Consider the following 25222-nt stretch of genomic DNA (forward strand, 5'->3'; position numbering starts at 1 on the left):
CTTTCTCTCTCTCTCTTTCTCTCTCTCTCTCTCTCTCTCTCTCTCAATCAATCAATCAATCAATCAATCACTCTCGACCTTTCTCTTATTCTCTCTCTTTCACTCTTTTTTTTTCTCTCTCTCTCTCAATCAATCACTCTCGACCTTTCTCTTATTCTCTCTCTTTCACTCTTTTTTCTCTCTCTCTCTCTCTCTCTCTCTCTCTCTCTTTCTCTCTTTAATTCTTAAGCTCTCTCACCCAATATATCTCTGGCTTTTTCCATCTCTACGCCTACCAATCCACCTTTACCTATTTTTCTTCTTGTTTCTTCCTAATCCTTTACATGTGAAGTAAGCGTTTCAAACAGAATGACAAGCTGCGTGCATTAGATCAACAGCGAACTCAAGCCTGGACGGAGGGTGTCTTTTGTGATTCCTGTTCTTCCTTGATTAGAAAAAGGGTAAAGCGCCTCCGATGTCGGTTCTTGCCGGGTTGGTGTAAGTGCGTGTTAGTATCTCTCGAGGGGTAGCGTTGATAATGTTGTGTATTAAGAGAGGCAGCGGCATAAAGCCATTAGGCGAGTAGGCAGAGATAAGACCGTATCACGGAATTCTCCTGGGAGACTCTCTCGTGGTCTTACGACAGCCAACGCCCAGCCTAATTAATTGCCAAGCCCTAATTGCGAAAATTATTATTTTTTGCATTTTAATACCGAATTACTGATTAGTCGGTGCGAAAGGATGTTCCAGATTGAAAATGGCGGTAGATGTTATATCAACAGTATATTCTCGTGAGACGTGGGTGATAGTTTTTTCAATTTTCATCCATGGGTGAGGTGAAAATTCGGGTCGCACATTGGGTCGAAAAGCTTCCAGAAAATACACGTTTCATTTGTTAACCATTGTCATATTAGTTATACAGTTTTGTGTGTGTGTGTGTGTGTGTGTGTGTGTGTGTGTGTGAGNGGGTGGGTGTGTGTGGGTGGGTGTGTGTGTGTGAACGTTTTCCGGTACTCATCGCGACTTTTCGCATACCACCCATGATGGGTAGGGACCTGTTAAAATCATTCAGCTTATATTTGTTCTTGCAAATATTTCTGTAGTTGTCACATCTTACATGCAACTTAAGGTGGTAGTGTTTTTTTGAACAAACTGTTAACGTCGTTTGATGAGAGTTTCGGCATCTTCAGTAGTAGGTTTTCTATTTTTTTTTTTTTTTTAATGAACTATCCGTTAACCAATATTTGAACCGTCAAAGATGTTAGTGTTGTGTAACCGATAAACGCGCAAAAAATTAGCTAATTTGGATTATATGATAACTTTATATTTAATAAAACAGGTAAACTATATAACTTTTCCCGTCCAGTTAATCCGTTTTAACTTCAAATTAACCTTCTTTAGCTTGAAAAAAACCTTTTCTTTTAAGCATTAAAAATTTTAGGAGATGGTTTGAAATATAAGGCAATAAAATAAAATTACTGTATATTTGAGAATTTTTTTTCAGATTAACCCTTTTAATTTCAAATCAACACTTTCTTAATTATTAAAGAACAATTTGTGTCTGTTTAACTTTTAATTTTAATTGTGATGGTTTTTCATGTGGCATTGTAGATAATAATAAAATTATTTTTAATTGTCAAATTAAAACAACAATACTTTTTTATTATTTAATTTTATATAACTTTTAATTTTAATTGTAAATAATTTTCATACCGAATTTTAGATATGAACCGATTGTGTATTTTTTTTTTTTTTAATTCTCACATTGAAATAGGAATCCTTCATTTTTGTATTAAATTGTATATATTTTTTTTTATTTTAGTTCTGATTAATTTTCATGAAGTATTTTATATACTAACCCATTTTTCAAATTCTCAAATTAAAATTAAAATCCTTTATTTTGTAATAAATTTTATATAATATGTAATTTTAATTTTAATTAATTCTCATATGGTCTTCTAAGAGCTCAATTATTTCACAAATAAAAAAACAATTCTCAAATATTTAGGAATTTTATTTTACGTGTTAATGTTACGTACCATCGCCTAGGATTTTTAGGTAACTAAAAAAAGGTTAAGTTGTCGTAAAAAATATAACCACATGGTTTTTTTTTTGTGTTTGTTGAAACGTCGTCAAAATCTATAAATATCAACATACAGTGAAACTTCCGATAAAGGAGTCCTCTGCTTGGGAGACCCCTCGATTTACAGGACAGTTGCAGCACTCGCACAAAAGATGCATTTTCTATGTATGTAAATCCCTACTTAATGGGCAATCTGAAGTCTCAAGCAAACTGCCGTATCCGTCCTCAACTAGCAACACAGAAAACCCCTGTGAAAGGGATTGGCCAGATTAGTCTTTTAATTTTTCTTAGATAGCATTTTTTAAATTCTTCTTTTAGATAGCATAAATGATCTCTGAGTGTTAAAACGTCTTATAATTTTTATTTAATTGATTCATTGAATTTGAGTGTTTCCGTGAATATGTTAACTTCTTCAACCTCAATCATAATTTTCGTCAGATGTAGTCCTCATTTCATGATTTCAGATTAAGTTCAAACTTTTTTAATGTTAACATAGTTCCAACCTTAACTAGGTGACATTAAACTAAATTAATTACTTTAAATGAAAGAAATGGAGTGCTTCTTACGGAAAGGAGGAAAAAATTTAAAAGATCACAAAGTCACTAAAAATTCATGTAAATTAATACTTCAAAAGTAGTGTTGATATGTGTTATCAGATGGTAAAAATCTCTCTGAAAGCGACATCTGCAAAAATAGGGCGAAAGTGATTTACAGAAGTCCCTTAGCAAGAGGTTTCTCCGTTCCATCTTGTGCTACGTTCGCCAGCTCTGAGGTTTTTAGAAATATGAAATGGTATAAAAATTTCAGTGATTATTTTATTAAGAAGCTATCCTCTCTTCCCGGCAGGTCCTTTTTATTTCTTTTTACTGTAAAACTCAAATTTTGAACCAGTTGCCATCTCTCAAACACTTCCCGAAAGAGGACAAAAATGGCACCGTGACTCCCCTTTAGAAAGAGGTTTCATTGAATTAAGAAAAACTATTTTATTGAATTGAAAAAATGACGCTTTATCGGTAACGCGTACTTGATATAAAAGATCCAGAAGGATTTGAAGATCTTTATGAAAGTGGGTGGCTGGGTTCGTGGGGGTGGAATCCTCCCACCATCCCCAGTTGCAGATGGCAGCACCGGCTTGAGTCGGTTATCCCTCGTGTTTCCCCACATCTTGTTTCCAGGACGAAGGATAACCACTTAATTTTTCTAATTTAAGAATTTACAGACAAATATCTCATGGCATGCTTAAATAGATATAGATCGTTTTTATCGGATTTTTTATTATATATTTATTTTTTTTTGTAAATTATAACACGGCGATGACTAATTATTATTAATAATTAAAAATAGTTCGTAAACTTGGAGCCAGTCGACCAAAACTATGGACTACCTTTCAAAATGAATTTTCATTTTTTTAAAATCTTATCAACAATCAAATTAACCATCTAACTATGGGATTTATTATGCTTCGTTTTGTAAATTGCTGAAAGAGCTCGAAATACTTTTTGCAAAACATTAGATTCTACGTGTTATTATTTTTTCAACTCTACGTTCAGGTTTAGTCTATTTCGAAGGCCAACCATTTTTTAAAACAATTTTTAACAGCAATAACATAGAAACGCCTTCTTAAAATCTCCAATCTATATTGCAGCCAGCTGCTTATTATATGAGTTTTTGTCTATTTTCATACTTAAATATTAATAAAATAAATACATGTGTCACCTATGATTGTAACCACAAAAAGAATGATGTCGGGAAAAAAAAGATTTAACCCATAAAATTACAGACATTTTTGGCCCAAAACAAACTTAGCTTTTTTATTTATTTACTGTGTCTGCTTTATTGCTGTTTATTGTGTTGTGAATTGGGGAAGGAGCATAGATTTACTATATCAATCATTGGTGTAAAGTTTTTATTCTGTTAAGTCTGTAAAATTTTTGAGCCTAAGCCTCAGCATATATTATTAAGACTGGAATTTGATATGTACAACAATATATAAACATGTATTAAATATAATTGTTTAGGGGGTTTAACTAATAAATACAATAATATATATAAATAACATATATATATTATTACGATCTGTTCAAATATGTAAAAATCACAGAAAATGTTTTCCGATTTTCGTCTAAGTCAAATTAACTGATATCAATCTGTTTTTGTTAACAGAAGGAGTGAAGTCATAAAGCGTCAACTTTTTTTTATTAGTCAACATCACTTTTACATAAATGATCAAGGCAATCAATAACCGGTAATAGAAAGTGTTGGTAAAATCAACTTTACAATGAGATCCGTAAAATATTTTAATAATTTGAATTAATAAATCGAAAACAATAAAATACGATAAAAAAGTTATATTTTTCAATAAAGATTATTTTCCATAGTATTCAATTTTTTTCCGTAGTATTCAATTTTTTTCCGTAGTATTTCCTGTCTAAATCTAGTACTTACATGTACAGGATTACTATATACATATAACCAAAAGGAAAGAAAAATTTAAATTTAATTTGCATTCATATGATTTTTATACGAGAGTAGATAACCTGTAGTGCTAAATTTCGTAAGTAAAATAATCTTGTAAGAAGCAGTAATTTATTGGTAAAAACAATGTAGGTATTTATAAAAAAAATAATATTGGCTGTATTAATTTATTTATTATTACATGTTACATTACAACAATGTAGGTATTTATTATTACTTTATTAATCACGGAGTTACAGTTTGTTGAATCAATAAAAATGTGAAATATCCATTTGGCCCTGCTGAGGGACGTTGGCAGGGTAAATCTTATAGCAGTTGGGGGTGAATCGGCACATTTGCCTCTAAGATCCTTATCCGTGATATGACGCACTATATGTAATTAAACAAAAGTTAAAACTTAATTGTTGCAGAACCTTTCCCAATCCGATGAATGGGGCAAAGGAACGAAAAAATAAAACTTTTGAGTACAATTATAAAAAAGGACTTTAATTTTTTAAAAAACACATTCATTAATAAAACAAAAATAGGCTCACTGGCGTTAAAAAAATGAATGTTGCGAAAACTGAAGATTGATCCAATTTGATAGACCTAGTCCTCAAATTTCTCTCGATCAAAAAAAAACCTTCCGATCTCAGGAAAAATCCAAGAGAAACTGCCCGTGGTTCTATCAATCCCCGGCGTGTTCGGCACTTCAACCAATCAGCGAAATATATCCATTGTCGATGCTCAGGCATTATGGTGACAACCCCCCTAATGTTATATTATTCTGATTGGGACACGACTGTCTGTATGTCATTTTTGTTTTTTGGGGTTGAGTTGGGGGAAGAAGGGTGAAAGGGGGACTTTGCAGGGTGGCCGGTAAAGCAGCACGAACTGTGAAGGACTGGAGGCGGCGACGGCTTCGGCCCGAGTTCGCCCGTGTTTCGGCGGAGCGCCACCGCTCAAGGGGTTGAGAAAGAAGAGGGTTGAAATATTTCACGCCACCCCCGGAAGATGCCGTTGAGGAGGGGGCGGGATCTCTATCCCCCGTGAAGGCACTCGTTCGTTTTTACTCATGCGCTCGAAACGACGGCGGGAGAGAAGCTCGGTGAGACGACAGTTGGGCCGGCTCCTTCCTACAAGTCTTAACTCCATCGTCTCAATGCTATTTCTTACATTTAACACCTTACCGTGTTCGCCATCTGACACCACTTAAGGATTACCTCTCCGCTTTCAGGTAAGCAGTTAAAGAGCTTGTTTTTTCTCCGAATGGAATAGATTACTCGGTGTGACAACGTGACCAGTGCCGGTCGACGAGGGTGTTTGAAAATTTTCGCCTCCGTCACATGCATCGGTGATCGGGTCCTATTCCGTGTTGAAGTTTATCGGGGTGGCTGTCGTCTTCGGGGGACACGAGGACACATCGGCCGTCTTACGCGCGTCCGAGAAGACCGCCGACACGCGACACGACATTCCACAAAGATTTCTTCCGCGAGACGACTCCTCGTCGAGTGTCATTTCACACAAAGGACCGAGTCCGAGGTGATGTTAACGATCAAAACAATTCCAAACGTCAAAAACCATGTTGTCAAATTTTGACCGTCATAACGTGTCCTGTCGCATTCGACGAAAGATTCATTTAAAAAAAAAACACTCATAAAAATCGCCTCGCCGAGGGAAAACAAACACATTTTGTCCCTTGACGAGGTATTTTATATTAAAAAAAAAAATTGTCGTTCTTGACCGGTTAGTTGGGTTGTTCACATGTTTATCGCATGAAATTTACTTCAATTCCAACACTGTCGACGGAATGGCCATCCCTTTGAAATTACAATAACTACGTTCGAAGTGAAATTTAAGAACAATGGGTCTTTTTTAAGATCGAACGCTGAAATTGTAATTTGTCCTTTATCGTCACTTGTACCGAAGAAAGGTCTTTTTTTCACATTATTTTAAATAGTTAGGAAAATATAACGATATCATTAAAGTGTAACGTTAAAGTCCATGTAAACAAAACTACGACAATCCATATAATCAACAACTTTTCATGTTACATGTTCACGGACAATGGAAAGCATCGTTTCTAATTTTTCGCAATTCATTTTTAAGTTACGAACTCTTATATTTTTGAGTTTTCCATACCATACATGACAACATAAGTAATGAATTTATTTTATTCAATTCATACAAAAGATCAACTTTCATAGAAGAATATTGAAATAAAGTTATTATCACGTTATACATTATCTATCTTTATCGTCGATTTGTCGAGAATTCCTGAAAATGATCAGTCAGGTCTTGTTTTTTTTATCATTCTAAATAGTTACAATTATAATTTAAATGTCTCGTTTGTACATTTTTATTATTCTAAACAAGTAGTGCACACTAAATAGACGATGTCTCGATGTAAATTATTGTCAAAACGTCTCAAAAATAGAATGACGTTCATTTAACAAACAAAAAAAAATGATAAGCTATCAAGGCTGGTTAATCCCTACTTTTTCGTGTCTAATGGTTTTCGTTTCTAAGTTCTCGGGCAAAATTCCGTACATCAAATTTTCGATAAAATCGGTGAAAAGTCGAAAGCAAATATTCAACAATGATTCTAAGTTATTTTTTTAGACGTGTAACGACATAAGATCACGAATGCAAAACTGAACCAATCTATATATAAAATTGAAAAAACAAAACGCGAGACGATTATTTAAATTTTTGTGAAAGATAACTTCTAATACTTAGAGAACGGGATTTTGTTTGTCAGCTTACAAGAAACAAAATTTAATTTTTTTACGATGTAGGTTCATGAGCTTGAACAACACATTTATTTTTGTATAAGCAATTTTATACCAAAGTTAAAGTTCACGTAGGTTCCAACGTCATACTTAATTTAAAGAAAGCTCAACGAAGGAAAAAAATAAACTTTTTTTTAAATTTTATCAGTATATGACTGAGACAATTAATTGTAATTTGTGTAAACTTTTAATTGTCTCAGGTTTCACTATTTTATGGAGATTTTACAGCCAAAGAAACTCTAGAAAATAGTGAAACTTGAAATAATTGAAATTTCAACGCCAGCAATAACTTAATAAACTTGCATTTCCTTCTTTAAAAATTTTTTTTTAAATTTTACAGCTGATTTTTTCCGTTGTTTAGTGAAACAAATCCACGATTATATTCGTTATTTGATTTCAGTTATACGACAACAAAACAAAAAATCAAAAAAATTGAAAGAAAGGAAAAGGAGAAAAATGAGAAGGAAAATTTTTATGATTGTTTTTGAAAACTCTAGGATCTGTCGTGTTTGTCCTCTTGTAAGCGCAAAAAACAATCAAAAGGAATAGGGCCAATTTTTGAGGGCTGCATTTTCGAAAAATTAGGGGGAGGCTGCAAGGGGGTGTTTTGGAGCGTCGGGCGAAAGTGGGGGTTGTAGGCGGAGTAAGGAAACCGTTGGTGGGGGTAAGAAAAGAATAAGGGAAACATCTGGGGATCGTGAGAAGGTTGTTTTGTCGCGGGGGTGGCCCGGTGGAGGGGCGGCGGGTAGTCGGTGTTGGAAGGGGGGGGGGGGGTGGGAATGGTGTGGTGGGGAGGGAAAAACACAGAAGGACTGCTAAGGGAGGGAGCAGGCGCACTTCTCTCCCTGCTTCCTTCCGTTTTTTGGAGCTGTGAGTTTGAGCGAGGTAATCTCGCACAGAACACGGCCTCCCGGGCCAGCCACCCCCTCGTAACACACCACGCAACTGGACTCTTTTACGTCAAGACAGACCACTCGACGATTCCATCCCGACTCTGCCTGTTCAAAGGAGGTGAGTCTTTTTCACAAAAGTTCTTCAAATCGTGCTTCGACTTTTTTTTTTCGAAACCGGTTTCCAACTTCGACTCGTCGGTTGACCCTTCGCGTGTGACGTGCTTCTGCCTTCGTCCTTAGGGCCTGGATACCGGTGTCGTTCGCTCCCTTTCGACTGCGTACTCTGCCCTTCCTGGACATCGACGAGTGCATCTGAACACCTGGATGTGACTGGCACCCTTTATAAACTCAGTGTCTCCTCTCGAACGGGTCTCAGATGAATATACAACTCGGCATTGACAGCGTCTTCGGTCGTCATGGTTTTTTTCGCGTCGTTTTTTTTAATTACATACAAGTGAGGTATTGTCCCCTCTGGAGTCCGGGACGGAATGCTCCAGAATTCCGTGGTTCCGTGCCAGTTCCCGCCTTCGCAAGTCCAAAAGCTGCACTCTCATGCCTTTCCTACTTACTAACTTGAAACAGGACGAAATAGCGCGCCTCACGGCAGGAGGGACAACTCGCCGGTCTTAGTTGGCCTCCTTCGTACTAGAGTGTTCTGCACAGTCATGTAAATATAAATTGACACAATTTTAAATTCACTCAAGAAAAAAAGTTTCACCGAGGAGGTTGATACACAGCCTCGTAATATATTTTTTCCTAGCGCTAAGTACGTTGCTTTTTTTTATAATTTTAACAATTTGATTAACGTTGACATAATAACAATAAAACGCTTGGCGTGTTTTTTAATGTTTTTTATTTTAATTATGTTTTATTGAGTGTGTATCATGAGAAAACAATTAGTCATGGTTATCCTCAATGAACGCGTTTTTATGAGTTTATAAGTTGAACAAAAATAATTAAAGATCGCACCATCGAATACACGATTGCGGATATGGATAAGCGATTGTCCGCATTTGGTAAAGATTCAATTCAAATTTTCATTTGAATTAAAGTCGAAAACGTTCCATTTGGGCGGGATGCTCATTGAAACGGATTAAATGGAATTTAATGGTGTACTATTCAACCGGGCGACTAGTCGCAAATTGAAAAGGCCGTAGGTAATGATACGAAGCATAATGTAGTTAAACTGAGTTTGCGGTAAGTTGGGAGATAATAGAATAAGTTTGGGTAAGATACTGATGGGGAGAAACTAAGTGGTCACCTAGGAGTAATCGCAGGCAAAGATTGTAGTTAGTGGACGCCGGATTAGCAACTTAAAGGGGGTAGATAATTCCATTGAGTGAGCAAACTGAGGGTGCCGTTTTGTGCGAGAAGGCCGGTTGTCGTTTTGGACCGTAAGCCGAAAGTTTATCCGGTCAAATCGACGGCAGCTTCTTTCTTTGGAACGGACGAAAGGAAGTAATAGTTATCTTTAGGGATGCTCCCTGATATCACTATCTAGTCCTCTTAAACAATTTTATATCAGTCTTCTTTAATTCGTTCCTATTTTCTGTTCCAGAAGGGGCTCACATTGCAAATTCATAGTTCCTAAGACGGCAAGCACGACGACTTTACGCGATATCCCTCAACCATCTAGCATAAGGTAAGTCGGAGAAAGAAAAACGCATGGAAGCCAGTTAACACGATCGAGCGAATTTCAATTGTTTTTCTGTTATTTTTCAATTTGTTATTGTGTGCACCTTGTAATAACATCGGACTGTGTTTTGTAATTAATGACAAATGGATCCGTCTCCTCTCATCTTTTTTTCGCTGTACGAAATATCCTACCGCTGTATTGTGTAGAATCACTTGGAACGGAGGAAAATATATGATCATAAACCTCGCTTTTTTTTTTTTTCTAACCAGTGAATGTTTTGAGTTTAGAAGAGTAGATTCTCGAGGATACGGGATTAATTTATGTACCGAAAGAGAGATTTAGAAAAAAAAACTTTTTCCCGTGAATAGGTAGGGAGGTGTGTGAATCGGAAGGCCTCGTTAGCGGATTTCTCGGCTTAACTATTTACCTCGCCACTCTAGTCCCTTGCCCGTCTTTTATTTACGAATCTTAAGACTAATTGTAAATTTTATGAAAGTTGATTTTATCACGCGGTTGTTACATTTTCACGAAAAAAGCGAGACCCGCTCGTTTCGGCTTTCCCCCTTTCTTTATTAATATGACCACTTTTGTCTCAAAAACTTATAATCAAGAGAGGGACCCGGGGAGTAAATCGCCGCTAATTGGCCTCCAACTCCGTCCTCACTCGATCGGTTCCTGCCAAGGTCTCATTTCATTTATACACGCCCTCCACTCTCGTGATTCTCGAGTGTCTAACTTTCCCGCATTTAAAAAAGGCGGAGAGGTCGGCTTTGATATTAATTAAGCCTAGCAATTTGGACGGTTGAGCATTGAAACGCAGTTCGCGATCCGATCGATCTAATCGCAAAAGTGATCAACGCGGAAAACCCCTGGGCTCGGATAAGAACGAGGCAAGAACTGTCGGCACTTCAAAGTCGCCTGGTTACACCTCCCATGGCCATTAAATCGTAAAGAGCAAAGGAAAACACTCATTTATTGTTAAATTCTTTTTCCCTGTACGACCGAAGTCCCACGACGTTTTTAAACGGGACTTTAATCGGACTTTAATCCGATTGTTACTCGGGATTGTCGGAATTTACCTTTGGTAAAAATGACGATAGATTAAGATATGGGGTCGGTTATAAGAGGCGGGCTCGCTAAGAGGGTGTGTTAATGAGTAAGGGATGTGAAGGAATTGTTTTCTATCCTCAGACCCCTCGGAGAGTAAGATCCAACATTCTAATGAATATAACCCACCCCCGACCCGAACCAACCACACTCCTTAAAAACTCTTCAATCATTACCGGCCCGAGAAATATGCACAACCCTCATCCATTTCTCACCAATAATCTCAACCCTCGTTACGCACTTCACTTACCCGTCTTCCTTTTCATTGTTTTATTTTGATTTTGAAATTATTATTTTCTTTTTGTGTTGTATTTGTTCTCCTAGTTTTTTAGTTTTTCCTTGTATATATTTTTGTTAAATTATATTTATTTATTTTTTGGTTGTTTTTATTTATTTGCTTTTTAACCCTGTTTGTTTTCCCTTTCCCAATTCCTTGTTTTGAATTTTTCAATCAAATATACAAACAGAGAATCGCTGGAGCGCATGCTTTACTAACGCCGTAAGTATTATGTCAAAACCGGGCTTCTTTAATCAAAAATACATTAGCCTACATTAACAAAAAAAAATGTCATATAAACACACACACAAACACACACAGATACAAGAGTTGTTATTTCAACTAAAATTAATATTTGGCTTTTTTATGCTTGTTTACATTTTACCAATGGCTTGTATAAATGCATATCAAACAATTTGTGTGTGTGGTTGAGTGTGAATTTGTAAAAAAAAATATTTTTCACTGAGGTTTTAAATCTTTAATTTTGTACGAATTAAAATTTATTGTTCAAATATTTATACAGTGACTCTCAATCAAAGACTGAAATAAGGTCTCGTGTCCACTGGGAGCAGAAAACTGCGATCTGCCAAAAAAAACCTTTCATGGGAATAATCTACACTTGAATTGTTACGTGCGTTCTTGAGTCCATTGCCGCAGTATTCGTTCGAATTAAGTGCATGTAGTATGGACGAGTGTATCGCAGACGGGCTATCGCAGAGTTTAGACGATTTTTCTGAATTGAATTGATTACTTTAGAATCGCCTTTGTTGCTTCGCTGTGTACACCTAAGACAGACAAGTCGGAAAATATATAGTATTTAGTAGTAAATATATAGTATTTATATAAGAAAAAAAAGGTGTTTTGTGAATTTGCTCACTTATAGAGTATAGAGTGATCTACAAAATAATAAGCATCACCCCATTCGTTATTTCCGAATGAACCGGAACACATTCAGTTACATTAAACAAATAGCTTCTATGTTGGAAAAACAACAATTTTCGAGAGACGTTTTTTATTCAAAAACGGCTGGCTGTATGATAAGTTAAAAACAAAATTGCTCAATCATTGAAGTTTTGAAAATGGATAAACTAACATTTATAAAGAAATTACTTAGTGCGTATATCCAGCTTCCTTTCTTTGAAGATCTCATGAATATATGCAGTAAGCTCATAAGAAACAGATAATCTCCGTTTTGATTATAAAATATTTTGGAAATTCTTTACATTAAAAAAATAATATTTAAATGTACTAAATAGGTAATAAAAACATTTCAAAATTATTTTTCGAACAATGTTTCATTATAAGCAATTATTATTGTAATAATAAAAGTAAAGACTAGTAAACATCATATGAATGAGAAAGTTGTGGGTTTGGGCAAATGACAGGGGTAGAGGGCAGTAGTACTTGTTCGCACAAGTTCCCAGAAAAAATCCAAACTGATTTGGATCCGTTCGGTCTCGCTACTTTGGCGTATGGCGAGGCCTTACGCAATATTTCCGACGAATAAGTCGGATCCAATGGACGCGGGTTGACTCAGCGACACGTGTTTGGATCGTTCGTCGTTTTCATGGCCATTCGGACGAAGTCGAATCGGGGACCTTTTCGCAGTTTTCTGCTCCCAGTGGACGCGAGGTCTAACTTTACAAAGTTTCAGTAAGTTGGTCATTTTTTTAAAGAGGTCAGTCAAGAATTTATCATGCATATCTGCATACGTTTTGTATACAGTGTATCCCGTGAACAGACACCAATAAATCCTACATGCTATATTGGATTAAAAAGTCCTATAGTCCGAAGTCTGATTCTTCTGTATTCCACTTCTCAATTTGAACTTTTCAATTTTGTTCAACCTTTTACAACTTTATTACATAAAGTCCCGCGTATCTCATAAAATGTCAGTCCTTCGGTACATTTGATTACATCAATGGAAAGAGCATAGAAAACTATGAGATTCATTTGTTGTTGTTTTTTTTATAAAAAAGACTAGAATAAATTGATAAAAAAAAGAAACAAATAAACTTCGAAAAATTGAATATTAAAAATGTCCACCTTATTCAAAAATGCAACCATAGCATCATTTCCTGAAAAATTGTATTGCTCTTTTTGGTTTTTCTTATGTGTAATTTTGTACCAAAGAACCTTTTTTATTTTGAGGGGGGTTATTTTGTATTATTTTCCTTAACTTTAATAGAATTGCAATCATAAAATCTGTCAGGAAACGATGTGTGGCTTGTAATCTTCAAGAAAGCGGTCATTTTCAACTTTTAATTGAAATTTTGCAAGCTTGTCTTTTTTTCTTATGTTTGGTTTTGTACCAGTGTCTTCTTTGTTTACTTTTCATTATTTTCACTAATTTCTAATAGGTTTCATGATCTTAATGACAAATTTTTTTTAAGCCATTTGTCACTGCTAAAGTCAAATTGTTTTTTCTGTAACCGCCATATCTTTTAGTATTTACAGAACCAAGAAAATGTTACTTAAATTTTAAAAGTAACTGCTTAATTATTTTTTATCAGCTTATTCTTAATTATATAATTACTCAATTAATTATACACCATTTTTTCGAAGTGAAAAATTTGTGTCACAGGCGGGATTCGAACTCACGACTTTCGGCTAAATACGCCGCTGCTCTACCACTTGAGCTATCGTGACTTGGATCGCCCATGCCACGAACTTCTCATTTCGACTCCCCGTTTATTCCAATTGTAAGCAAATCGCAGCTTCATATAGAAACATTTTTTTTATTAACGATTCATTTCGAAAAAATTGTATATAATTAATTAAACTTTAAAGATGAATCTCAGAAACTCGTAAAAGTTTAACTCCCAGGTGATTTTGTATTTTGTTTCCTTAAGTATAAAACAAATAAATCTCGAACTTTTCAATGATCTTTCCATTGGTTTAATCAATTTTAAAATGGGGGTAACATTTTACGAATTACGTTGGACTTTATGGAATAAAGTTGTGAAAGATTCAAGTAACCTGGAATGTGAAATATCTTGAATAGAATCCGAGTTCGGACAATAGAGACTTTTTAGTACAATTTGACGTGTAGGATAACCTCGTGAAGTATTGACGTTCGCGGGTCACCTTGTATATAAAACAAGAAATATACAAGGGAAAAAAGCCAGAATTGAGAGATAGTAATCTTTAATGACGCATTTAATAATATAACAGCAAGCCTTCCTAAACAAACGCTTTGTTTCCTTCTTTAAACGCTAAAGATGTATGTTTAACGATTTAATAATTAATATTGCTATCGTGACTTACTTTCGGCAAGTGACAGTTTATAACCACTCGCCTTAATACGTCCGAACTCTCTTCAACTCAGTCAGTGTTTACTGATAATATTACCAGGACAATTAGAAGGTAATTAAAAATAAACCGAAACAACAAGTGACGCGAGTTGAAATTGTCTTCAGAAGGAGGGAAATTATATTCCCCTCGGTTTATAATATTTAATTGACAACCGTGAAATCATTTATATTACGAATTAATTAATGAAATCGGTCAGATTATTAGTGATGTAGGGGTGAGGTAAGGTGTACTTGAAATTATTAAAAGTCGTTATATCCCCCAATAATGGTCTACAGTAATTCTCACTTTACTTTTTAAAAAAGGTGACCGAAAAGAGCCGATAATTTATTTGTTGTGAATAAGCTAATTATCCATTACACCCAGATTGAAAAAGTACCTTTTTGTCGATTTCAGAAAGCTTTTGATTCAGTCTGTCATGAGTCACATTGGCTCAGGATAAATGAGATAAGAGTAAGGAATAAAATAATAAGATTTATAAAATGCCTCTATGACAAGGCTAATTTTCGAAAAAAAAAATGTATATATTTTTTATACACTTTTATACCAAGGGAGTCTTACAAGGACTTTGTCGGCAACACTGTTTTCTTTATATAATAAAAAAAATTAAATGAACGAAGCCTAATTGGAGTAAGATTAGATGAACTTGACTACATACTTGCGTTGTAGATGAAATTATCTTATTTGCAGGCTCAAGCAAGAAGCCCAGCGTATTTTAAATGCATTGAGTCAGTATAGCATAAAAAATTCGTTAAGTGTCAATGTCAAAAAACGTAATATTTTTCCGCTAATTTTCGAGAAAAAATTTATATATCCAAGGGAGCCTTACAAGGACTTTGTCGACAACACTGTTTTCTTTGTTCTTATCCGATTTTATAAAAAAAAATTAAATGAACAAAGTCTAATTGGAGTAAGATTAGATGACTACATACTTACATTGTAGATGACATTATCTTATTTGCAGGCTCAAGCAAGATGCCCAGCGTATTGTAAATGCATTGAGTCAGCATAGCATGAAAAGTTCGTTAAATGTCAATGTCAAAAAACGTAATAGTTTTCCGCTAATTTTCGCGAAAAAAGGAATATATCAAATGGGGTTTTACAAGGACTTTGTTGCCAACACTGTTTTCTTGGTTCTTATCCGATTTTATAAAAAAAAAATTAAATGAACAAAGCCTAATTGGAGTAAGATTAGATGACTACATACTTACATTGTAGATGACATTATCTTATTTTCAGGCTCAAGCAAGAAGCCCAGCTTATTTTAAATGCATTGAGTCAGCATAGCATGAAAAGTTCGTTAAGTGTCAATGTCAAAAAACGTAATAGTTTTCCGCTAATTTTCGATATGCAATAAGCTTAAAAACATATATTTTGGAGTAAACGATACAGGATATGTATGATTACGTTTATTTAGGGCGCCCATTTAACATGGTAAGTTCGATAAAGAAGCTCATTCCTTAAAAAAAGGTGCTCAAGCGCTTGATAAAGTAAAGGAAATTCTTTTCATGGGAGGGTGAGATTCTGTAGAAGGAAAATTTAAACTCTCAATCCGTCCTGCAGGCACATCATTGTTTTCTTCGGAAATCTGAGCAATCTCACACATTGAGGAGCTATCTAAAGTGGAACTCAAGTTCGTAAAAAACGTGTTTCTCTAACCGGTCCCATTCATTACATCAGGTGCAATAGGACAATCTGTGAGACTAATGGCATTAAAGCGAAGGAAAAAGGTCCTTTCATTGCAAAAAGAGAGATTACTAGCTAGAACTTTAACGCACGGCATTTCAACAACAAAAAATTAAGGGACTCAAAAAATCCCAAAGATTGGTTCTGCCAACTGGATGATGATCTTGTGATTGGTTATGATTTTCCAGCATAAACAATGAATCATATTTTCAAAAAGAACGTGTAAACTTAATTGGGCTATGGAAAAACCATTGTAATAATCTTAAATTCAAAATATAATACCCACTTCTGACAAGTTTGTTGTTATGGGGAAAATAATTACTATATAAACAACAATATATGAAAAAACAACAGAATAATTATGCAAATGGGGTTTTCTAAAAATGATTAAATGAAATTTTTTATAGAAAAAAAAACAGCTATACTATAAATTGTTCTATGCAGCGTATGCTATTTGTACGAGCAGGAAAACCTTATCCATATTTTTCTATAATGTCAAATTTCAAATTTATAAACAATTAAATCACCTTATCTAAAAGTTTGAGTATCTCCAGAACCAGTTGATCGGTTTATATCTTAATTATGTAATTTTCTCAAAGAGGCATTGAAATGAAGGTCCTACATTATTAATGAATAAATTCAAATCATTGCAAAACCCTTATCTAGATATGTCTATTTTTGATGTTATTATTAACATCTTTTTTTGGCGCTTGTATAACACATGCACTCAATAATTAACAAAAGCCATGTTTTTTTATAGTTTCGTTTTATACTGAATGAATGTACAGTTTAACCAGTCATTTTACGGTAGTTCGTTTATTTATTTAGTGGAGTGTTTTGTCAAAGTGGCAAGCATATCCAAAATTTGGTTTATTTCTAATCCACGGAAAAAGGATAACTTGTACATACTTCTTCCTGTGTTTCTTTGTAGTAAGAAGACTCTAATATTAATTTAATATATGACGCTTTTCTTTTCTTTTTCACATGAAGGTTTCGGTGTTTATTTTAATTCTATTTCATTTGTGTAAAATGATTATTGAAAGATTATGCAGGTCTAACCAGAGCCCCTGTAAATTATCACATTGGGAAAAAACATACAGTAAATAAAAATCTATTCTGTTCTAATAGTCATTATAAAGAGCTTTACATGGCAGAAATCCGAACTCAACGAATATATTTACATCCCTCTAAACATACTCCCTGTCAATTAAAAAAAATTAATTAATCGATTATTTTATTTTTGTCCTGTGTGGTGGCTCATCAGACATTCCACTTTTATATGGGTGAAACGGGAGAGACCTCAATAATTTTGCATGGCTTAGTAAAGATGGTACATAATATTATAAAGATATGTCCGTAATTCTCACTTTTTATCCTTCGTTAAAGTCGGCTGTAAAAACCCACAAAGAAAAAACGAATCAATTAATTGATAAATGTCTCGTATGGATATTCAAAAGTTGAAAAGGTTAAATATTTGCGCTTATTTGATAAACAGACGGTTTAATATTTTACCTCCCTTATTTCGAAGTTAAAAATATTATTTTATCATTTAAGTTTTTGTTTTCTGGGCTTTTATGCAATAAAGATGGTGCATTTTACCCACCCTTGCCCCATCGTGGCTTATGAACTTTGCCATCGCTCTTTTGAATTGATCGAACAAGTCAATGCATAAAGCGCCTTATCGTACTATTCCTGGAACTCTCGATCACATTGTTCGCAATTTAACCAAAACGTTTAAAGATAAATTAGCAAGCAAGGCGTCAAAAAATCGACTGCGCACGGTTCCAGTCAAAATATGCTCGTATGATATTTAATTTTGGTATAGAACTAACTCTACTATGCATAGCAACAATAGATAAATATTATGTACCAAGGATTGTTATTTAAAAAAATACCCAGGAACTGGGAAAAATAAGTGTGTTAAACAAAAATGGTATAATAATAATAATACTTTATTGCAAAAAAGAAAAGTTATAAACATTACATAATATATAATTTAAAGTAAAATTACGGCTGGAGGGTCCGTCTGCCGGAGGTCGATTTTCATTTGACTTAAATTTTTGGTCGACACAGAGAAAAAAGTACAAAAGAAAAAAAGAAAAAAAACATCCTTAAATAAATATTACAATTGATAATTCAATTTTTAATAATTACATTAATTACTAACATACATTATAAACAATAATTTTTGTTCTTTGTTTATTTTACAATAAGTATAGATATATAAATTATTTTTGCCAGCAATTTAGAATGACAAGGCTTTAAAATATTCAAAAATTAAATTCTAATATTAACTCTTGGCGATAGTGCCAGGCGTGGCGAGCATATTTGATTAAATAAATTAAATTGATTTGATTAAACAAAAATGGTATACAATTTTGTTTAATTAAATTGATTTGATTAAACAAAAATGGTATACAATTTTGTTAAAATTTTACATTGTTGCAGAAAATTATCAATTCAACTATTTTAAAAAATCTCAACTATGATTTGGTATTGTAGTGATAGAAATAAAATACAAAAAGATTTTTTGAAATAGACTAAATAAATTTGGAGAAAATGGCCACTTTTTGGCTTCTATTTGAACAGCTCAACGACCATCAACTTCTGTTGAAAAGTTATATTTTTTCACATTTAAGTCCACCTTTCTCCAAAACTCTTCATCATACTGAACAGATTCTTTTTTAATTTTGTGGTGCAACAATAAGCGTACAATCGTACGCAGCAATTCTTTAAATAAACACACCCATGAGTGGAGAAATAAATTGTTTTGTTTCAAAAACAGGTGTAGAATTTTGTCATAAATTTTATTGTAGTACATTTTTTTAAAACACATATAACTACGAAAACATAGTACTAGTTTACTAGACCGGATAAATTTTGAGAAAATGGTAACCTTTTGGCCTCTCTTTGAACAACTAAATAATCTTGTTCTACGGAAAAGTTGTATTTTTTTACCCATCGATACACTGAAGAACAAAATCTTAAATAATTGTTAAAAAATATTGTTTGAGTTTTTGTTTTAAACAATCAGAATGAGAATTTATTTTTATTTTTAATCCACTTATTTAGAGTAATAAATATAAAAACATCTATCGAATTAAAGGCACAAATGGATTTTTTCGGTATCATTTTAGTCTCCCTGCTCTACGGGTCTGTTAGAATTCGGCTAATTGACAAACCAAGCTCTGAAGATGACGAGAAGCGTAATCGCGCCTGACGGACCAAAATGATTGGAAACTACAGGTTCATTGCTCCTCATACCCCATGAAATCTCAGAACATATAGATTTTAGCCAGTCATTATAATTGAAAAAATGGTTTTGTTAATAAATACAAAACTGTCCATTTTTTATGTTAAATGATTTTTTTTATTACTTTAGTTTTTACTTCCAATTGTCTACATCTGAAATGTTTACATTGCTTCAACTTATATCGTCATAAACCTTTTTTGCCTTACCAATCAATTAAAAAAAAAATAGTTTAAACTATTTAATTTTTGCAAGTTTTAATTTTTTATGGAAAAATCTTAACTGCCTAATTGCACTAAATCACTGCAATAATTGTTGTTGTTTTATCATATTTGAAATCGTTATTTCAACAGTTATTACAATTTGGAATGTAACTTTTATTACAAATGTTGAATATTTAAAAAAATGTCAACTGACACCAAAATCTCGTCTCAGATAGATTTAATTAATTTCACATTTTGATAAATCTAGAAGAGAGAGAAAAATTACGATTAAATTTTTGTACTGATTAAGCAATGAAAAAAAATATATATAAAACACCTTCTCATAAAAGCGCTTAACAATGGAAAATAAAGTAAAGAAAACCTAGAATTGTACGGAGAAAGAAGAGAAATGTAACCCCCCCCCCCCAAAAAAAAAAGCGATATACCATCCCATGGAAGGATGAATTTCTTCCTTCAAACTAGACTTTATTTTTTTAAGTGAAATCAGTCAAAAAGTTTCAAGGAGCTTGCGCTAGCATGCTAAGGGTCAAATAAGCTTCTAAATCAATTTGTATCGATCAATTGTATATTAGCTAGTATTTTTCCCTTTTAAGAAAAACCGTTCATCTTTCCATAATAAATGAATATAGATATATATAATAGGTTGTTTTCATTATTGCATTCCGTGTCTGTTGAGGCATATGATCAATACTGATAGAGGGGACATTACAGGGTATGACATCACGCGAAAAAAAAGTCTAATGCGGATAATTTTAAGAGGGAAATCGACTAATAATAAACACGCTGAGGATGCGTCAGTACGTTGCGTAAGTACATCAGGAACATACACGTACGATGTGACTGACAAGGCTGAAAAGATGGTGGGAGGGCCTGCCCACTGTCCGCCCACAGCCTACCTTTATTATACCTTATCCCACTCCTTTATTTGTTACAAAATGGCAACTGGCATCATCCCAGGTTTAAATGGATTTTCAATAGCTTGGCCCTTTGACGATCAAACTGACGTTTGATTGAGTGAGTGGCCCCCATCAAATCCATCTATATAGCTTTTGAGGAAAAGTCGACTTTTAATTTCATTCTGGCTAGAAAACAATTTAATTTCATCATCAGAAAGAAAAAACACGAGGTGGAAGATTATAAGCCTTCATCAAAATTAAAAAAGGTATATAGGCTTCCATCTTAATTTGACGTTTTCATCAAGATTATAAAATATTTAAGAAAAACCATCATTGATACTGGCTATTGCCATACGTTTCTATGAGCCAATTGATCAAATAGAAAATTTCGTATTTCTTATCCAAATGCACCTCAAATTTTCAATTCTTAAATTAATATTTATTGATCGTGGTCACTTTAATTTTAGCATTTAAAAAAATATAAATATCTTGATTCATTTGTTGTTTCATATTTTCACTGTAGTCAGTTTTAAACGGAAAAACGTTCTGACATTCATAAAATTAAGCCTTACTAATAATCTGTTTCGTAAAAAAATATAATTTTCAAAACTATCTCCTGAGATCTGAAATGTCAAAGGTTAATATTTTTATACTGAGAAGTACAAAACCATAGTCAAAACAGACAAAAATGTCATAAAATAATATTTTTTTAGATAATTTCTTTTAATAAAATAAAGAGAATTGAAATATTAAGAAATGTCAACCTAAAGACAAGCCAAATAACTTATATCACGGGGGAAAAAAAGGTTTTATTGACTTGCCCATACTATTATACAGGGTGTCCCGTGAACATACGTCAATACGTTAGGAGGTTATTCCATATTTCAAATGGGACTAAAAAGTCCTAATTGTCCTATTTTGTGATTTTTCATTTTTGTGTTCCTTCAACCTTTCGTATAACCGTACCGTAAATTTGATTACATCAAAATTTTAAAAAAAGAATTAAAAATTTTATAAGTTTTTTTTATCGAAACTTTATGCAACCAAAATACAAAATCAGTTAGAATATGTACTTTTACGAATTTGTGAGATTCTTGTCTAAAGTTCAAGCATGATTTTCTTGGCTCTTTAAAAAGTGAAAGATAGGTCGCTTACAGAAAAGTTACTTTTAATAATGAGGTTTAAATAAATATACTTAATTTCTCAATGGTCAGTCATCGCTAGTATAAAATGAACGTTTAGTTGCTGGAAATTTAATTTTTCTTTTTTTTTTCTCTCAGCCAAGGTGTGGGAATGCCATATAACAGACGTCCAAACTTCGTAAAGTTATCCTGGATGTCAAATTGAACTAAAAAGTCCCCATTGTTCCAAGTCGGATTCTCAATTTTATTCGAGATATTTCACTTTTTCTGTTACCTTTCACATCTTTCCCATAAAGTCCTCCGTATCTCATAAAATATTAATCCTATCGAAAGTTTGATTACACCAATTGAAAACCATGAGAGATTCATGTTTGTATTAAAATCTAAAGCAAAAGAAAAATAGAAAGAAAAAAAAGAAGATAAATTTTCACGATTTTCCAAAGTTTTAGTCTGATTTTTAAGTAGATTTTCTTGGCTCTGTAAATATATACAGTAAATATATACAGATATTAAGTTTATAGAAACAAAACTAGGTTTAAACACACGTAGTAATTTCTCAATGGTTAGTTACCATATTTGATATTTCGGTTACAAATGGTTTACCAAAAAATAAGACGCTAAAACTTCTATTAAAGCATAAAGGAAATAGTACAGATTAAACAAAAAAATTCTTTGGCACAATATTGCAGATAAGGAAAAAACAACAAGCTAAAAGCTTCTACATGGGGAACTCTTGAGAATGAAGTCTATTCCATATCTATCATAACTAACCTCTTACAATGAATAAAGGATCCTGAGTTTTTATGTGAGAAGAGAAGACGGTTTAACTCACGGAAACGATATCAAGCTTGCATATTTTTCAATGTTTAATTAAATTTTTATAAGTTTGTTTTTTCTTCGGCGTAAAACCATACTTAAAAAATTAATTTATGTACAAACTGTATTTTTTCTCGGCTCCAAAGGCCAGCAGGCATGAATTTCTGACGTGTCTAATATTTTTCGATTAAAATCGGTGATCCCACGGTACTGTAGCCTAATCATCTTGTCAGTAAAACCGCAGAAAAAGTTTATAAAGAGGGAAAGCTTATCAGAAATTTAATTTACTTTTGTAAACTTTTACACTATTAAATTTGTAAATGTTAGATGGTAAACTAATATTACATAATATTATACAAAATATATCCCTTTTCTTTGAGAATTTCATTATACTTTTGTACCCGAAGGTCGTGGGTTCGAATCCTGATCGTGACACTTACTTTTTCCTCTCAACCAAGACATTAGATATGAAGCGCAATTAATTGACAATTAAATAGGTCAATTATGACCGCTAAACATATATGAAGTAGGCTTTAGTGTTTTTTCGTTAGTTGATTCGATGTTCTTTCTTTATCGTTATTGATTTATTTATTTGTTTTTGTTATGTTATTAAAAAATTAGAAAGTTGGTTAGCTTGTGTAGGCTATATTTTAATAACAATTCTTAGGTATTCTTTCGTTTTGGGTTATATCACGTTTGATCAAATCAAATATTTATAAAGCACTAACGGGAAACGCTAAGTTTATTATTAAAGGGTTGAGGAATAAAGAAGACGTTAACGTCTACAGTCTCGATATATGGTTATCGGCGTAAATATATGCATATTGAGAAAACACAAAGCCGGTCCTGAAGTAGCTACCGAGTAAATAATTTACCGTCACTAGACAGTCGATGAAAGGAGGATGTGACCCTATTGTATATTAAGTGGCGGGGAGGGGTCTGGTTGTTCTTTTTAAATAATTGGTTTAAGAGAAAGAAATACAAAAGTTAGTTTCGTAATTAAGGATTGGAGCGATTGAGAAGGTATAATAAGAAAAAAAACCTTCGCAAAGGGTGGATTGGCATGTACGCCAATACCTTCTAAATCAACAGGGAAGGTGTAATTAAGAAGGAAAGAGGCTATTAGTCTACCTTTAGCGTGATCGGGTGTAGAAAACTTGAGAAAAAAAATCGATAGGAAAGGGGACGCGCTGAAAAGTAGATGTCTTACAATATTCACCGACGTTATGGGCAGTCCTCATTCGAAAACAACTTTTCTTAAAAGCGTTTTAATAATCGACAGGACGAGGCCTCTTTTTAAAATTAATATATTTTCAAGGGTTTTCCGTGCGACCGTAAATAACGTCTGTGACGCTCTTGTATTTACCACCTTCGTGCTCCTAGCTGCTGAGTTATGTATAAAAGACCGAATCTTGAAAAACAGGGCCACACGTCATCTCCCTCTGATTCTCTTATATTTGCCCCTAAAAATTATTTTATTCCGTGCCAACTTCTACAAACAAAATAATGATATTTTCTCCGGCTTAATCGTCTCCTTCTTAATCCATTGACAATTAATAAGTATTCGCGCTACGCGGATTAGTTACTGTGAGAATAAAAAATTCAAAATTTGTCTCCAAAAGGGCAATTGGCATTTTTTAAATTGTATTTCTAAATCTACAGTTTCCTCAGACGCAGTTTTGTTAGTCCCTCAGCTTTACGGTTTACTTTAAACAATAAATAGATCCCTAATTATAAAAAATAAGGAAATCTTGTATTGAAAACAAAATCGATTGCTTTGAAATTTTTGTTTTATTCTGCTTTCAGCGTGTCATCCGGATGACCCAGAATTTTTATCAACCGCAAATCAATTGTCGTTCAGTATCGATATATTGTATTTCACATTAAAAATCTACTTCATAACTTCTAAAAATTTATTGCTTATCAATCAAAAATAAAATTTAAAACAAATAAAATATTTTTGAAAATCTATGTCTGAATTTCTTATATTTGGCTCAATCAGAATTTAATTGATTTATATATTTCGATTTAAAAAAACTAAGTTATGGACCAAAAAGTAAAATAATCACACCAGGTCTCATAAAACGTATTATAACGTTAGTAAAAAATAAAATGTTAAACAAAATTTAAACCGATAATTGTTTGAGGCGTTCAAGTTCCGCCTCGAAAAAGGAAGTGCAACTTCCGAAACTTCGCGTAAAAGTGTTTTGACTGATTCCCACAACAACCAACAAGAAATTTATTTCTTATTCGAATCAATAATTTGAGAAAGATGTCAATAAAGCCAAAAAGAAAAAACTGCCAATTGGCACAGGCAAAAATTTTCCGTGATTTGTTAACAATATTGCACCTGTAATGGGCAATAAAATGTAAAACGTTTATAGTATAATTAATATCAGAGAGTACTTTCTTGTAAATTGAAAAGTCTCCTATTAAAAATAACATAATTTAGAAGGGAAATTAAACGTTGTTGAATTCATCAATTACCATTTGCTTTTTCATAGTTGCTCTGAACAACTACATAATTTAACATAATTTTAAGAATATAAGTACTACCACTTTTTTCTTGGTTTGCTCCATACAGGAAAATGAACAAAGTCCCTTGTTTTCTTCTAATTAAAAATACAAATCATCATGTAAGCAAAAAGTATCCAAGTTACATGCAACATTTTTTT

The 25222-nt window shown here is 33.3% G+C and overlaps 1 protein-coding gene across 6 annotated transcripts in view; it reads left to right on the forward strand.

Moving 5' to 3' along the window:
- The window catches only part of LOC106672766 (homeobox protein prospero), a 129003-nt gene that overhangs the window by 51355 nt on the left and 52426 nt on the right, over window positions 1-25222 (forward strand). For 2 of the 6 annotated variants that reach the window (XM_024226622.1, XM_024226623.1), the window contains exon 2: window positions 9760-9843. Coding sequence is in view for 2 of the 6 variants with exons in the window: in XM_014404456.2 (XP_014259942.2) it covers window positions 12789-12874 (86 nt within the window). In the remaining 4 variants the exon portion in view is untranslated. Of the gene's footprint in view, window positions 1-5591; window positions 5754-8141; window positions 8320-9759; window positions 9844-12573; window positions 12875-25222 lie in introns of those variants that run through there. The other 4 variants (XM_014404456.2, XM_024226621.1, XM_014404438.2 and 1 more) reach the window with 3 other exon arrangements.

This window comes from Cimex lectularius, unplaced genomic scaffold, assembly GCF_000648675.2.
Source record: "Cimex lectularius strain Harlan isolate CLEC.00 unplaced genomic scaffold, Clec_2.1 scaffold118, whole genome shotgun sequence".
NCBI classification, from domain to species: Eukaryota; Metazoa; Arthropoda; class Insecta; order Hemiptera; family Cimicidae; genus Cimex; species Cimex lectularius.